The 15,297-nt window shown below is 41.4% G+C and overlaps 1 protein-coding gene across 6 annotated transcripts in view; it reads left to right on the top strand.

Moving 5' to 3' along the window:
- Positions 1–15,297, top strand: part of tspan9a (tetraspanin 9a) — a 177,794-nt gene that overhangs the window by 95,504 nt on the left and 66,993 nt on the right. For 4 of the 6 annotated variants that reach the window (XM_038707024.1, XM_038707023.1, XM_038707022.1 and 1 more), the window contains one exon: positions 6,230–6,309. In XM_038707024.1, the coding sequence (XP_038562952.1) occupies positions 6,247–6,309 (63 nt within the window). In that variant the 5' untranslated portion in view covers positions 6,230–6,246. Of the gene's footprint in view, positions 1–722; positions 855–5,219; positions 6,310–15,297 lie in introns of those variants that run through there. The other 2 variants (XM_038707026.1, XM_038707021.1) reach the window with 2 other exon arrangements.

Genomic DNA, 15,297 nt, shown 5'->3' with positions numbered 1-15,297 from the left:
CAGAGTTCGGTAAGAAGGCCTTTAGTTAAGCTGCCCCATCCACCTGGAACACATTGCAGACTGATTTGCAGTTGCGAAATCTGATCACTTTTGCTGAATTTAAACACTGCATGAAAGACTTGGAAGTAGACGCTATAAATTGTTGTCACTGCTTTTAAAATAACTAAATCCTTTAAACTTACAGTATGTATAAATTGTACTTTTAAGTGCTCTAATGTTGTTTGTTTATGTATCGTAAGGGTCTTGTTAATTGTTCTCTGTTGTTGTGCGTGTGCTTGTGTTTCATATTTGTAACTGTGCTTTGTCAATATGCTGCTATTTTGGCCAGGTCTCTCTTGGAAAAGAGGTTTTAAATCTCAATGAGATCATCTGGTTAAATAAAGGTTAAATAAAATTTTAAAAAAGTTGTTAAAATGCTGGATATCATTCTGCAGTACATTTCTGTAAACTGGGCTTTTATAGAGATGAAGAATTCCAACTGTGACCTCTAGTTTAACAGTGGTAAACGGGCCTAATTGGTGAATAAAATCCCACAGTGTTGAGGCGGTAAGAAAATGTTCTGTTGGTACTAGACTTATTGACTGCAGTGTTTTTGATATGGGTCTGTCATTAAAGGGCCACATGAAGATTCGAAACAAAATTGTAAAGTGCTTTGGATATAAGCTTTATATATGATTTTTTAAAATACATTTATGTCTTCTGTGGCTCTGCAGGGAACTTTCCAAAGTTTGACAAAATAACCGTGATGGCCCAATAGTGATGTGATGGTCTGAGTTGTCTCAGCCAGAGAACAGGACAGAAAGCCTGTGTTACAAAGTGGAGACAGCTGTCCCAGTAATATTATACTGAAAAAGGTACGTACCATGAAAAAACTTAAATCCACTGCCACAGAAAGTATGTTATTATATTATATGTGTTGATAAAGACACAGAATATTAAGGTTGATAAAGACATGAGGTATGAATACAAAGAAAAGTCACAATCACAACTTTGAATGAATGTTGAATTAATTAAATTAATAAATAATTATAAAGTCATTAAGCCCTGCCAGATACTTTCTAATGTATAGGGGTGCTGTAGGAAGGCTTGAAATGAGAATGTAAGCGAGCCTGGTGATCTGGCAAATACGTAATATTTTATATTATATATTAGTTACAATATTTATCACATTCTTCACCAACATAATGCTCGTCTCACACAAACTTAACCAGCAAGTTATCAAGTGTATATAGTATTAAGTGTAGCTTCTGTATTTAGTTTCTATTAATAAAAACTCCTTTTTATATCCGATTATATCTGATGTATAATACAATCCAGATAACAGAAACACAACTGTGAAGGGTACAAGTCCCACTGCCATCGTAACAAAGAAATATAATCATGTATAAAACATTTAAGGTTCAGTTATTGTTTGTAGGCACAATATAATGGAAATACTTAAATTTTGAAGATGCTATTAAACTCATTCAGCTGTAGTTTAAATCAGTGTTTCTAATGGAGGATTTCATTTTCACGTTTCCCCTGCTCTTTGTTGGCTGGAATATCTTTGTTATCTAGACCACATACTACACTGTTTTTGCTAATACTGCCCACCATACGAAGACAACAAATCTAACCCATATACTGTATTTCTCAAAGTATACTAAAAAATGTTATTACTAATCTTATCTTTTTCTTTCATTGAGACACGTACTCCTGACATCACTCACATGTTATTGTTTGTTCATAGTGCCAGTGCTCTGACACATGTTCAGGGTTAAGTGTTTGCATTCCGTTGCCTTCTGTGAAGCATTGTGCGAAGAGCTCTGGGGGAGTTCCCGCTGGGTCCATCTTAACTCTAATGTCTTTGGTCTATCTTTGCAACATACATGTTGAAGAAGCTGCCAAATTTACTCAGCATCATAAAGAATGTTTGAATACAATCTCATCCCACTCACCCCCTCTGTCACAGCCCAGCCTCCCTGCTCTGGTCTGCTGTGCTGTGCTGTGATCCGCATATTTTTTTTCTTCTATCCAACTCCTCTGTGCCAACCCACAGACATCCATTTCTCCTGAGTCTCGCTTTGTATCTTTCTCTCTTGCTTTACCCCATCAGCCTAATGCAGGCACGCAGAGCCCCGTTGCTCTGAGTCGATGGATGGATCTGTGCGTGGCTCAGGAAGGAGCAGGCTTGAATGTGTCCTTCAGGCTACTTGAGGAATCAGTAACATGCCCCCTAAGAGTCACACTGAGCTCTGATGAATGTGTGTAACTCTGAGAGAGCACCACTGACATAGATTGTATTGAATTTGGAGTTAAGGACCTTAAAGCTCACCGGGCAGAAAAAACCTGGATTCTGACAGTTTTTTCAGCTTCTCACATGTATTCAAAGGAGCTGATGGGAAACCTTGTCACTTGTAACTTGTGAGCAGCTGTTTTCATCATGTGACATGTCTACCTTTGACAGCCGTAATGAATTTGCCTTAATCATTTGGAGTTGCTACCTTCTGCAGAAAAGTGATCTGTCTCTGTAGAGATGTGGTTAAAAACACGGGGGCTTTGTGGAGTCAACTTCAGTGTGAACATACTGTAATCTTTTAGTTAATAAAATCTTTTCAAAGAAACATAGAAACCTCAAAAATGCTAATGCATTCCTGAAAAGCTGAAAACGTAGAAATACACAAAAAATGTAGAACTTGTACTTGAAGTGACTGAAGTGACAGGAACTATAGACCTCTAAGCATACTGCCTTTCCAAAATTGCAGAGAAAGTTGTAATTAAGCAACTAACATCGTTTCTAAATACAAGCAAGTTTGGTCTACATTGTATGCAATTTGGCGTTAGAATAAATCAAATAGAATAAGACAAAGGGTATGTTTTTTTCTAATTCCTTGGCACCACCCACACCCACTGACATTTTTGTTAATTGTGAAAGGACTGACATAGTCACTGATTTTAAATATCTTTGTGTGACCTTGGATCTATCTTGTGTCGTATCATTCCGTCGTACTGCATTTGGCCAGTCTACTTTTTCTGTAGAAGCCACAAACCAGTGGAAGACCCTGCCTGACGATGTGAGTAGCAGCAACTCCATCAGTATGTTTAAAACAAAGTTGAAACGGCAGTATAAAGCTACTCAGCTTTGCAATCACTAATTCAGATATTTTATCCAGGAGCTTTATGACCTGGTTTTAATTTAATTGACTGGCAAATTTTTGTGATGTTTCAGTGTGAGTAGTTCACATTGTATGTCTTGTGTCCTTTTTTGTGTAACCTTATGTGTTTATGTAACTTTGTGTGTTGTTGATTTATACTGTCTCTGAGCGATGTGGCTCCAAGACATGTTGCGATTGTTTTGGTGGACGTGACGATATGACTGGGATGCTATTTACCGATGTTGTGATCTGGGTGGCATTCTAATGAATTGGTCAGCCTTAGCACATTTATTATTGTGTTGTTTTAACTATGACCTTCCAAGGGACTGCAGATGCAAATTAGCTTGAAGCTATTATCTGGTACAGTGAATCAAATGGTAATGTTTATGTTTTACTGTACGCTATCCCTTTTAAATAAATCAATTAAATTAAATGGAAACATTGGGCAACAGCTGGTTAGTTTCTGTCCAAAGGTAACAAGATCCACCTACCGTCTCATCTAAAACTCACTAATTAGCACTTTGTATCTCATTTGTTTAACCCTACAAAAACAAAATTGTTAAAAAAAAAAATGTTGTGGTTTTTGGGGAGTGACTGTGTCCAGTTCAGTTCCAGTTATTAAGATAAGCTAAGCTAAATGGCTGCTGGCTGTAGTCTTACGTTTAGCCCACAAACATGAGACTGGTATCAGCAATTATTTTAATCGCTTTATTACCCAAGTGTATATTTTTTCATATGCAAATATTTTAATATTCAGTCATTCTTAAACCATCTTACTTTGAATTGTGCCAAAGTTGCAGCCTTAACCAATTGCTGAAACCTGATTTTCCATTTCTCTGCATAACAGCCAAAATACGTGTGCTTCCTCAAGGCTGTCTTTTACTCTACAATGGTGAAACACAAGAGGGTTGGATTAGCTTGTCTATGTCAATTGGGTATTACTGGATTTACCTTTTAAGACCATTCAGTTGAAACTCTCCCTCCATCTGTCTGGAGGCTGAGCCATCACTGGCACTCAGCTGACAGAAGACCATTACCACAGCAGAACAATGTGCGGTCTAGCAGTAGACCGTTTTTAACTTGACAGTCCTGAAGAAAAAGTAGATCCTGGGAGACAATGAGGGCAATTATATTGTTATTCCAATTGACCCAAGGTTGCCACTTTAAGGATCCTTTACCATTCAGCCATTGTTCTCTGGTTATATTCGCGTTTAAGTTTAAAATAAAAGCTCTGTAGTATCTTGTTAGCTTGGTGTGTGAATCAGCAGGGCTAATCAGTTCTTGACCCTGGCTTTGCGTCGGAGAGTGTTCAGCATCTTATAGCCACTATCCCCTTTCCGTGCTTCAGATGGTGCCATAATTCCAAAGCCTGGACCCTGCCAGTTAATTGGGTCCCCTTACATGGATGTGGGCAGTGCAGTGATGAATAACACAGAGCAACAGCGTAACCAAACGCAGCAGCTCAGTGCTGTCGCCCCCACCCACATCAGATGCAGTAATCACCGTAGTGATAGTCGGCTGATGTTTCAGGGTGGTTTTCAGAAATATATGATAAATCACCTGCTGTCAGAGTCAACTATGGTTCATTTATGGCAACATTAATCACTGAAAATACAGACTACAAATTAAAACGGTGTGAGAAGCTATACTGGCATGTGTGAAATTGCAGGTGCCGGTCTCATCAGCAGACTGGCTGGGAAAGCTCTTCATATGCAAAAGACCCTGCCAGCAATTTCCATCTCCCAAGGACCCCCCCAACCCTGCCACTCTACACACAACCCTGTACTCATCTAACATTACATTGACACTTCATTTTTATGTTTGTTTTTTGTTTGATATTTCTAAATTCATCTCTGGCCTCTCAATTTCCCTGACACCGAAGATGAAATTGCTGAACATGTATAGTCAAATCAAAACACAGTGATGGGCTTATTCAAGACGCGGGGAGTGGAGAGGAGGAGCTTGGTTCTGGCTGCAGCTGCTGCATTGGCTGTCTGCTCAGCAGTGGGGAGGGACTGAGGGAGAGAGAGGGAGAGAGTTGGGGGAGGAGGGCAGTGCTCTTGTTGGGAGATAGGGAATGCCCATTAGTTGCGTCTACCGATCATAGCACAGCATCAGCCAGAGTGCTGCTAGTGGGAGAGCAGAGCACAGGCAGTGCGGAGGACTGAGCCGCTGAGCACTGAATGGCACACTAGAGAAGACAGGCGCACTTAAAAAGGGACAGAGTGAGAGAGTAAGGGAAGAGAGAGTGCATCAGAGCACGTTGAGAAAAGGAGGACAGAAAAGGAGCAGAGACGTGGAAAGAGGAGAGGAGAGTGAGGAGGGGGGAAAAGTTACCAGGTCAGCAAGAGAACGTGGAAGTGGAACAGCTGAGCCTCACTGGGGTCCCTCTCTCACTGGAACAGCCTGGCACAGCAAAGCAGCACAGGAGGAGAGTGATATTACAAGAGAGGTTAGAGGGAGTATTGTCACTTCTTCCTGGAAAGACAGCCCTGTTATAATGTAAGGGTAATGTTCCTCACAGGACCCTTCTATACAGCAAGCCAGCAGCAGCAAGCAGAAGACACTTAAGCTTGGAAGGGGTGCTTGAATAGTGCAGCTCTACTCACTTCTACACAGGAGACTTTCTTACCGAACTGTGTGCTTTCAGGTGAATGTAGTTGTTTCTGTGAGGCTTTTATCTTTTTTTGCTCCAGAGTGAGAAGCACTGGCGATTTGGAGGGTGAGTTGTTCTGCCCCGTCATCTCTGAGACTATGGTAGACTGTGCGTCAGGGATCCCTTCAACAGCAGCTGCAGCCTTAGAGCATGGAGAAGTCCAGCAGTGAGGAGTCAGCCATTCACCGTAGCCCTTCAGTAGATAGCCACGACTCGGATTTTGCCCAAGCATCCACGTCTGGCCGTCCGTTCGGCGGCCGGGGCTTCACTGCCGGCGCATTCTACGGGTCCACGGGTCCACGCAAAAACGCACAGCAGGGGCAGGCTGGAGCAGCAGCTGACACCAGCGCAGGAGACAAGACCAACAACAAGTACAGCTCACCCAAAAGCAGCAAATACGTGGTCTTTTACCTGGATCTATCCTTTGTGTTCCTTTTAGAATTCAAGAAGTGCAACATGGCAAGAGGCTGCCTCTGCTGCTTGAAGTATATGATGTTCATCTTCAATCTCATCTTCTGGGTAAGTGGCTCATCAGTTTGTTAATGTTTTCTCTTCATACTTGTTCACATTGATCTAGTTGATGTTAATTATACCAATGTGTAGATATGTCTCAAAGGATGATCCTAACAGCAAATCTGGCTTTAGTAACTCAGCATTAATCAATACGCATATCTGTGATAACACATGGGAAGGCTCAGCATGTGATCAGGATAATCAGGAATCATTATGGCATAGTGATGTTTATCAGAGCAATCATGCGTTTCTAATTATTACATCAGGCTGTTTATGCCTGTTCCTCCCTGTGCATGTTGCTATTCCTGGATGTCATGACAGAGTCAGTGGCAGTGCACCAGGTCTCCTTTTGTATGTGACTGGTGTGGGATGGGGGGGGTTGGATTGTGGTGGTAAGGAGGACATGGGTTCATTAGGGTCACTCATTCAAATGGTTATATGATTTACAGTGACCATGAAGTGAATAAAAGGTTGCTTTTGCCATGCAAATGAAAGCGTATATATGTCTCTACAGTACAGTTGCATTGATGAGCAACATAATTTGCATAAAGGGGATCTGAGTTGACTTGAAGTCATTCTGGAGGAGATGATCTGATTTGTATGCTTCTTTTTATTATTCACCATTTATATTTTATTTAGATGTGTTTGCTCTTGGGTTAAGCTGTGATCAATAAAGGAAAAAATTTTAGTTTAGAATTGCTGCACCAGGACAGTTGGCTCTATTTGAGTAATTAAAAATTGTTGTAATTATCCATATTTGTAGTATTTACAGTAATAATAAGGGGAATAATAATGTCTCCATGCCAAATTTACTTTCACCCAGAGAAACCTGGCCGGCGTGTGGCAGGCTCCGCTGTGTGCCAATGCATGGGCATTTGTTGTAAAAGTGGGTAACTCTTGAATGTTTACAGAATGGATTAGAGGGCTTATGGGTTATGGGGCCAAGTCTTTTGTGTGGATGCAGCAAAGCATGAAGCGTAAAAACATCCCAACACTGGGGACTCTACAACCCCAGCCCACCCTGTCACTGGGTTGTGAGCCCTGCTAACTGGGGCGCATTTGAGGCAACAGAGTGGGCATTAGCTTGAGCCCAGCTGTGAACAGACCAGCATTGGAAACACACACACGTACACATGCACCACACAAACCGAGATCCTTCCTATTGTCTGTTCCATATACTAAAACAAACAGCACTGCTAGTGGCAAGGCTCAGGCCTTAGTAAGCTTTGGACTTCTCTGATGCTTCAGGGCAGTATCTCCATATCACTCTCATATCAATACCCAGTCCACAGAGGCCAGAGCGGGAGTGATTGGCAAAGACATACAAATGGCTTAGGGGCTCTTTAACGTGCCTTGCTGTCATGTGAATGTTTGTTTAAGGCAATGAAAGGGTCAGAAAAGCTTTGCTGATGTTGTATTCATTAGTGCAGGCATTGACCTACCTTGATGCGAACACCTATTTTGAACTCAGCCAGTATGTCTGCAAAGCAAGTAATTGCTCAGGCCTTGACATCACTACTGTTTGAATTAGAGGTGGAAATTTTAAGCAATTTCATAAATCGACTGCCAGCCACATTCATGATCGATCAGTGGTTATTACAAAATGCAGTGCAAACATTGTCCTCCAATTGCTACTGAAAGTGAAATGGGCTGCTTTTGAATCACAACTGAACACCAACACCGACAATAAGATATTTGAAAGAAAAGATAAGCACAAACGAGAAGATTTAAATCATAAACTCAATTAGATAAAATAATTCAATAAGAATTGATGAAGACGAAGTGCTTTAGGAGACAGGTGCTTACTAGTTCAGATGAAGTCAGAAGTCAGTCCAGCACATGATCATTGTCCCCATACTGCTCTGTCAAACAGAAAACCATATGTGCTACCATATGCTGCCAAAGGTTCTAAACATGGTTGCTTAAGGAAATTCCAATCATTAAAAACACCTGAGAGAACCCACCTCCTGGAATTGTACAAGTAATGTCACTTCAGCTTAATGAAATAAGACTGCAAATCATTATTCTTTCTTTGAGCTGCAGCTCAATATGATAGATCAAGGCTCTACATTAACAGAGTGACACCATCAGTTACCCGCTTGTCAGTTCCGTCCTTCTTGACTGGTTTAATAGCTCAGACTCTGCCTCAGTGCACTGGTATAGGTCAACCTTTGGCAATGGTCATGAGGTCATTATTATCCGCTATCTTCTTGAGGGTCCAGTTACAGGGGATTTGTGTGAAGGCATTTACTTTCCAGGTTCTTTCCAGGCTCAGTTTGTGCTTAACCCTTTTCAGTGTCAAAATGTTGCCGCTAATAAGCGGCTGCTGCACACCACTAATAGGTAGGTGGAAAAGAAGCTTTGGATTTCAAGGCTGGTGGCCTCTGATTCATGTGGATCCTAGCTTGCTGGTTTCCATGAAAATGAATTGCAACCATCCTGCGAGTGTGCAGAAGCTCTCCCTCCCTGTAGTGTGAGATTTGAGGACTCTCTCTGTCATCATGTGTGTGAATATATATGTGTGTTTGTGTGGGGGCATGGAGACCTTAAGTGGTTTTGGCACATCCCCTGCTGTGCAATAATTGAATTTTTACTCTGGTAATGTTCGCTTAATGAACACCCACCATGCATATTTCCTTCTATTCCTGCAGATTGATACACTTGTTTTCTTCCCACCACTAGATCATTTTAATGACAGTTTAATCAGTGTCCCATGGGAAAAGAGTTGGGTGATGATGGGGTTACGCTGCAGCATGTGGCCTGTGGGTCTGTCCATCTGCATTTGACAGCTCCGGGCTCATCATAGGCTGGTTGACTGGCACTCTGGGGCCAGATTCTGGGGCAGCAGTGCGCCTTGTTGAGGGTTAGAGAAGCTAGGAATAAAAGGTTCATTTGGCACTGAGAAGTCGCAGTGGGGTGCCTCAGGATTTTGGGGTAGAGAGAGGGAGGGTGAGAGGCATGTTGTATCTTGACACCCCTGGGACTGCGCTGCTCTAACTCTGACACTCCTGGAATCGCAAGGTTACTGCAGCTGGCAGGTTTGCCTCTGAAGCTCTGACATCTCATCTCAGGACTCAAGGGGGAATGGTGCACTACAGTTACCCGACACCAGGTACAGCAGGGGTCTCTTCTTTCTGGCTGTGCGCACATGCACAAGCACACTTGCTGTACATACACAAACGTACAGCCATCCTTGAAAGGGCTCCCACCACCCACACACCATCCACTCCACGGGGCTTACAGTGGTAACTTGAAGCACAAGGTAAACAGCAGCAGGCACTCCAGGCATCTCCATACATGCGGTCATCCTCAGACCCCCCAGCAGTTGTTCATGACCATCTGGCTTCTCTTTCTTATAAGGGATTAGAGGAGGTCTGAGCTGTAGGGGGAGTTTCGGGCAGATTAGTGCTGTATTGGATGGTGTGGTTAGGATTGAGAGCACGGCTCCATTGGACAGCTCTATGCTAAAGCCAACAATCATCAAAGCAAATGGGCTTTGTGCTGTGACAATGTGTGGTGTAGCAGGGCGGGAGATCATTTGTGCCCTCACACACAGGGTGACTGTTTGACCAGCCTGACTGATGTTAATTCCTATTGGTGTCAGCCTTGTGAACATGTCGGTGTTGGTGTTCTTGCTGGGAGCAAGGCTTACAGTCTCTTACTCTGCAGTCCGTCCTCTGTGCTCGTGGCCTGTTCTGTTAATCTCTTCCATTCAAGATTCACACCTTTGAAAAGTAAAAAGATTATAATTAAAAAAAGGCTTGAAAAAACACAACACAAGCATTTTACTGCCAAATCACAAGCAACATCACACACAAGCTCATTTCCTTTGTGAGAGATAGGTTGTAGAGGAGCTAAATGGGCCCATCCCAGCTGTGCCATTACCGTGCCATATCAAAAGCTAAAGCCTCATTTGATATTCATATTTAAAAGAAAACTGTCAGCTCAGCAGTTTTGTCCTACATGTACAAGTGGGGTGGTAGTATCAAAGCAGTTCCTTTTGTTAGAGTTAGTTTAGCATTCATGAATTCCTGTGCTTACTTAGGGGATTGCTGCGGGATTTATAAACCATTTGGTCTGAGGCAACAGAAGATTAGTTTCCCTATCGATTTAATCACTGATTTTGACATTTAAGGGTTCAAATGTACCTGTGCTCTGATGCTACAAAGAATAGAGCTATTGACAGACTCAAGGGGGTTTGTAAGAAATATATGTGTACGTCTGTGTCTGGTTGAGTGGAATTCCACAAAGCATTTCACACAAGCTGTCCCTTTCCCCTGGGATTTCGATCTAAGGTGCTGAAGCAATTTGCCTGTTTTTCATTCTCCATATCGGCGCATGAAAAAGTTCAGTCATCTTTTATGGCTCAAGAGAGTGTGTATTGTAACAAACTTTTCTTTTTTCGTCTTCTTCTTTTCAACAAGAGCCACAGCTGAACTCCATCAGTCACTGCCAGGTGAAACAAGGATTGGGGCACGGGGAAATAGATGAGGGCTGAGTGCGCTCTGTGAGATGATGAAACAAGCTGTATATGCTGTGCTGTCACATGTATTTAATTCCATCTGTCTACCGTGAAAGTACCTCGGCCGATCTGTCCACCTGAATTTTACGCCTTCACCTATGATAAGATAGACAGTCAGCAGATTTAATCAACCAGTCACAGATTTTTTTTTTTTTTTTTAATCATCCATATTTAGCATTTGTACTCTATGATATTCTCAAATGTTCTTAAATATATAGTAGCTAGACTGTGTAGCCTGAGAGCTGGTCTTTTAATTATCACTATATTTATATGCATTTTAATATTTTGAAGTCTTGTAATTAGCATCCCCTATACACCACTGGGCCTTGATTCAGATTGACTAACCTGCATGGTAAATATCTCTATATGCATGCCTTTATCCGATGGATTGTCTGGGGAGATGACTTTAATTTACACATCTTTCTCTTAGGCTGCTTCGATTTCCCGGTTGTGTTGTGTAGCGCCGCTGAGCTCATTAGCTCCTGTTGCAGTTCAACTGGGACAGTGAACTGCTGTCTTTCACTGTAGGGGGTGGAGGTAATAGATCAGGAGAATTTGAGGTGCATTTTTTGCTTGGACGCAGTAGGTAGATGTTGCTTTTGCAAGGGAGTTAGCTCTCCCACCTCATCACTCTTTGAGTGGGGTGGGCTTCAGATTTGATGAGTTGTTGTGTAAAAGGGTGACTATGGCACCCACGAGAAGCCGAAAACATTTAATGTCAATGAGTTAATAACTTTCAGAGGCAGAGATTAAATTAGCCGTCCTCACAAAACATATGTACAGTTCACGTGTAAAGTTATTACCAGTTTTATAATCCCTTTGGAGAATGTTGACATAAAGTTTTATCTTTTCTACTGAGTTAGCATAAAGCAACAGGGCTGCAGGTGCAGTTTTAGCCCAATTGCTACTGTGTCAGCTGCGTGGTACTGACTTGTAGTGACAGGTGAACAACCCGAGAACAGATTACATAAAAGTAGCTGCTAGGTACAGGAATGACAGTACATAGAAAACCTCAGTCTTTGGTGAATATCATTCATTCATTAATTTGTTCCCTCCCTCATTCACATTACACACCAGTGCCCCTCACTTTACATTCAGAAGAAGCCTGTATCTACTGTCTATCTCTCGTATCTAAAAATCTCCTAATTGCCAGGTAAGAAACCACATATTCACAGCAGCCGAATTTGTTGTCATCACGGTGTTAGTTGGTATAATATCTCAACAGGAATGATTGTACTGTAGATCAACCCTAAGATTTATCATCTTTGCTGCAGTGTTTGAAACAGAGAGATCTTGCTTTTCTAAAGATAGGCCAGAAGAGTTCAGGGTAGAGAGAATGGGAGAACGGTGGAAAAAGATGATTGTCATTAGTTCTGCATCCATAAGCAGGATCCTTTTTAATGACTATATGCCAGATCGAGTACTCCAGGCGATAGGGAAGGCAGTATCAGGGTTGTGTGGTCAATAATGTGTTTATATCGCAGAACAGTGAAGCACAACATATTGTCATAAGCTATGTATTTGAGATTTTAGTATTTGTTGTATATTTGAAGACAGCCAAAGTAAAGCATCCATTCAGATGCTATTGGGAAAAATGTCCAGAAAAACAAGCTTTTCTGTGCAGCCTAAAAGCTGATGATGATTTTGCATTTCATAATGGAATTCAGTTTGGTGCAAATTGATTGGTATCATCAGGCAAACTGTTGATAATAAAAAATGCAGCAAGTCTGGCTAAATCCATGATAGAAAATGAGTGCAGTTAATGTAGCTTTTTAGCTGCCTTTGAACATTTCACATGTCGTGTTGTGACACTTTGTAGCTCCTGTGGCTTGTGGAGACCGTATAGCTTTGAGTCAGTAAAACAGACACACTGCGCTCGGTGATTTGGTCATCTCAAACTTTTGAAGTGCTGTTGCAGTCTCTGTCTGTGACAAATATCTCTGAATATACGTTACCTTCAAAGTGCTTTGTAAGCCTTTTTCAGTGATGCAGGAAAATGTATCCCATTTTATATCAGCTTGTGTGTTTTATTCATTATTGGTGCAGCAAAATACGTTGGAGATTTCACACAAGCAGCGTTACAGGTGAAAAATATATCAGTGCTACGTGTGTCTTTGCGCTGCAGGAGTGACTACAAACTGCTATCTGTCCTCATGTTCCCTTTTCACCCCAGGAAGACCAATCTATACTAATCTGCACCTAAGCAGTAGAATGTTAGAACAGCTTGGTAATTCAACTACTCAGCATATTTTCTCACACCTAAAGGCAAATTACAGCGAAATCAATGTTTCCTAGTCAGTCTTCACCTCCAGCCCTGCTGAGGCGGCTTAGAAAATATCATTTTCTTTGTCTTCAGAGAGTGAACGAAATTATAATTAGTTCGTGTTTAACTAGCAGTATATGAGATGTATATATGAACTAACTGCACATCCTTAAGCTGTGCACATTCTGGGTTTTAAATAGTTGTTTTAGCAATGCACTGATTTCCCGTCATGTGGAAAGGCTGTTTCCCTGGAAATAGTAGAAGTCTTATGAAGCTGCAGTTAAGTCCATAAGAAGACAAGCTTTAGTGCCCTGGGTCCAGCTCCATAAGTTCTCCAGAGGTTATCAGCTCTAGGATGCATCAATGACTGTCTCTAACCCATTTCCCCAGTGCCACCACCTCAATTGATTCAAATTGGGCCTGATTCTTTTCCCACCATAAACCCACTCAAACAACCCACATAGCATCCCTGAGAGCTTGTTTCCACTGATCGATCTCCGTCCATTTTCTAAACAACATATAGAGACCCAGGACACACTAGACAACTGCACTGAAATACACTGAAAATATGAGCAGCTGATATACTTTGAATCAACATATTTTAGATGTGTCATCTTGAATTTGGGTCAGAGACCCGGGCATTCACTGCTTGAATGGAAATGATCTCAAGCAAGGCACCAACAGGCAGCGAGGCACACACTTGTCCACGTTGTTAGCCCTGACAAATGAGAGGCAGATTTATGCCTTAAACATTAGAGCTTACGCTATATTGATTTATTTAGCTGAAGCGCTGCAGATTGCTGCTGCGTTATAACTCAACCATAAAATGCAACATACTGTAGCTTTCTAGATGGAAAAGCATCAGTACATGCGCTGACTAGATGATCGTCTGTGAATGCCTGACATGTTTTTATTGCTATTTTTAAGTGTGGCAATTTCACATGCTATATACAATGCACTGTATAATTCAGACCATCAGCCAATGTATTAGACTGTTTGTTGTGATTTGAAATAGGTGTCTATCTTGTTGTTTTCAGAGCGAAACCCAGATCTTCATCAGAGCAGGTTGTTGCAGTGCTCTCGTTATGTCTGATCCAATTTGTGCTCGACTCTTATTGATGTGCATAAGGTGCGCTCACAACAGGCTCTGACATTCTCCCCAAAGAGGAAAATGCAGTAACTAGTCAAGATCCTTCACTGCTACGGTTGCAAGATAACTGACTGGCTGACAGACTGTGTAAACCAAATAGGGATTATTGCCATTCTTCTTGCATGCAGATTCATCCTCTTCCTTCCTCTCCCGAGTTTTAAACTGTCCTCTTGCCCGAGTCTAAATCACATGACTAAAGCAAATGGTTCTGCTTGTTTATTTTACACCAATTTGCAATCACTAGTCTTATTGCCAGACATGAAAAAGCATTTGCTTTGTGTGCTGCTGTGTTTCAGAAGATATCAGGGCTTTACTTGTACTGATAATCGGAAATCTTAAGCAGTCTGGTTGCCTGCAGCATGCAAAGTCTTATATAAAAAGGAAGCCTCTAAAACCAGCCTCGTTCCATATCTTTAGTATTCTGTCTGAGGCACAGAGGGATGTCTCAGATCTTACTTTTTAGAGAGGACTTGACAGTTTTATTGCATGGGAGAAATGTAAGAGCTATATGCTAAAACGCTATACAGTAAGTGCTGATACTACTTGAAATGATGAATGATCATGTTAAAGGTGCTCACAATCATGTTATAACTTCCCTCAGTCACAAAGTATGAGTCATTTAAAAAAATAAATACATTTAATTAAAAAATGCAACTATTTGCCTGACGCCCACATTCATTAACCTTTACCTTGTGTAGTTTAATTAATAAAATATACGTTAAAGAAATTAATGTATTAACCTCTGTTATGTATGCTATAATTTCTTTTAATTTAATGCATTTAACATGTTGTCTTTGACTAAAATTAAGAAGAGTTTTCTATAAACTGTATATGCACACACTTTTGTCCATTTGCTATTGTAGGAAATACTTAATTAAAATCAAATAAAGAGGGAAAATTGGTGTAGAGACCCCCCTCGCTCACCATGTGTCGTTTGCAGTAGTGATTTTTTTCTGCACAGATGTCTCCATTTCTCTTATTAAGCCGCCCAGGCTTCAGTAATGGGTGACTTGGGATGGCGGTGGAATACAAAAGAGTGAGTCGGATAGGAGCCCAGTG

Source organism: Micropterus salmoides, unplaced genomic scaffold (genome assembly GCF_014851395.1).
Source record: "Micropterus salmoides isolate LMB-PRFRI ecotype aquatic unplaced genomic scaffold, ASM1485139v1 Ms_hic_scaffold_8, whole genome shotgun sequence".
Lineage (NCBI taxonomy): Eukaryota > Metazoa > Chordata > Actinopteri > Centrarchiformes > Centrarchidae > Micropterus > Micropterus salmoides.
This window is presented reverse-complemented; position numbering and strand designations above follow the sequence as displayed.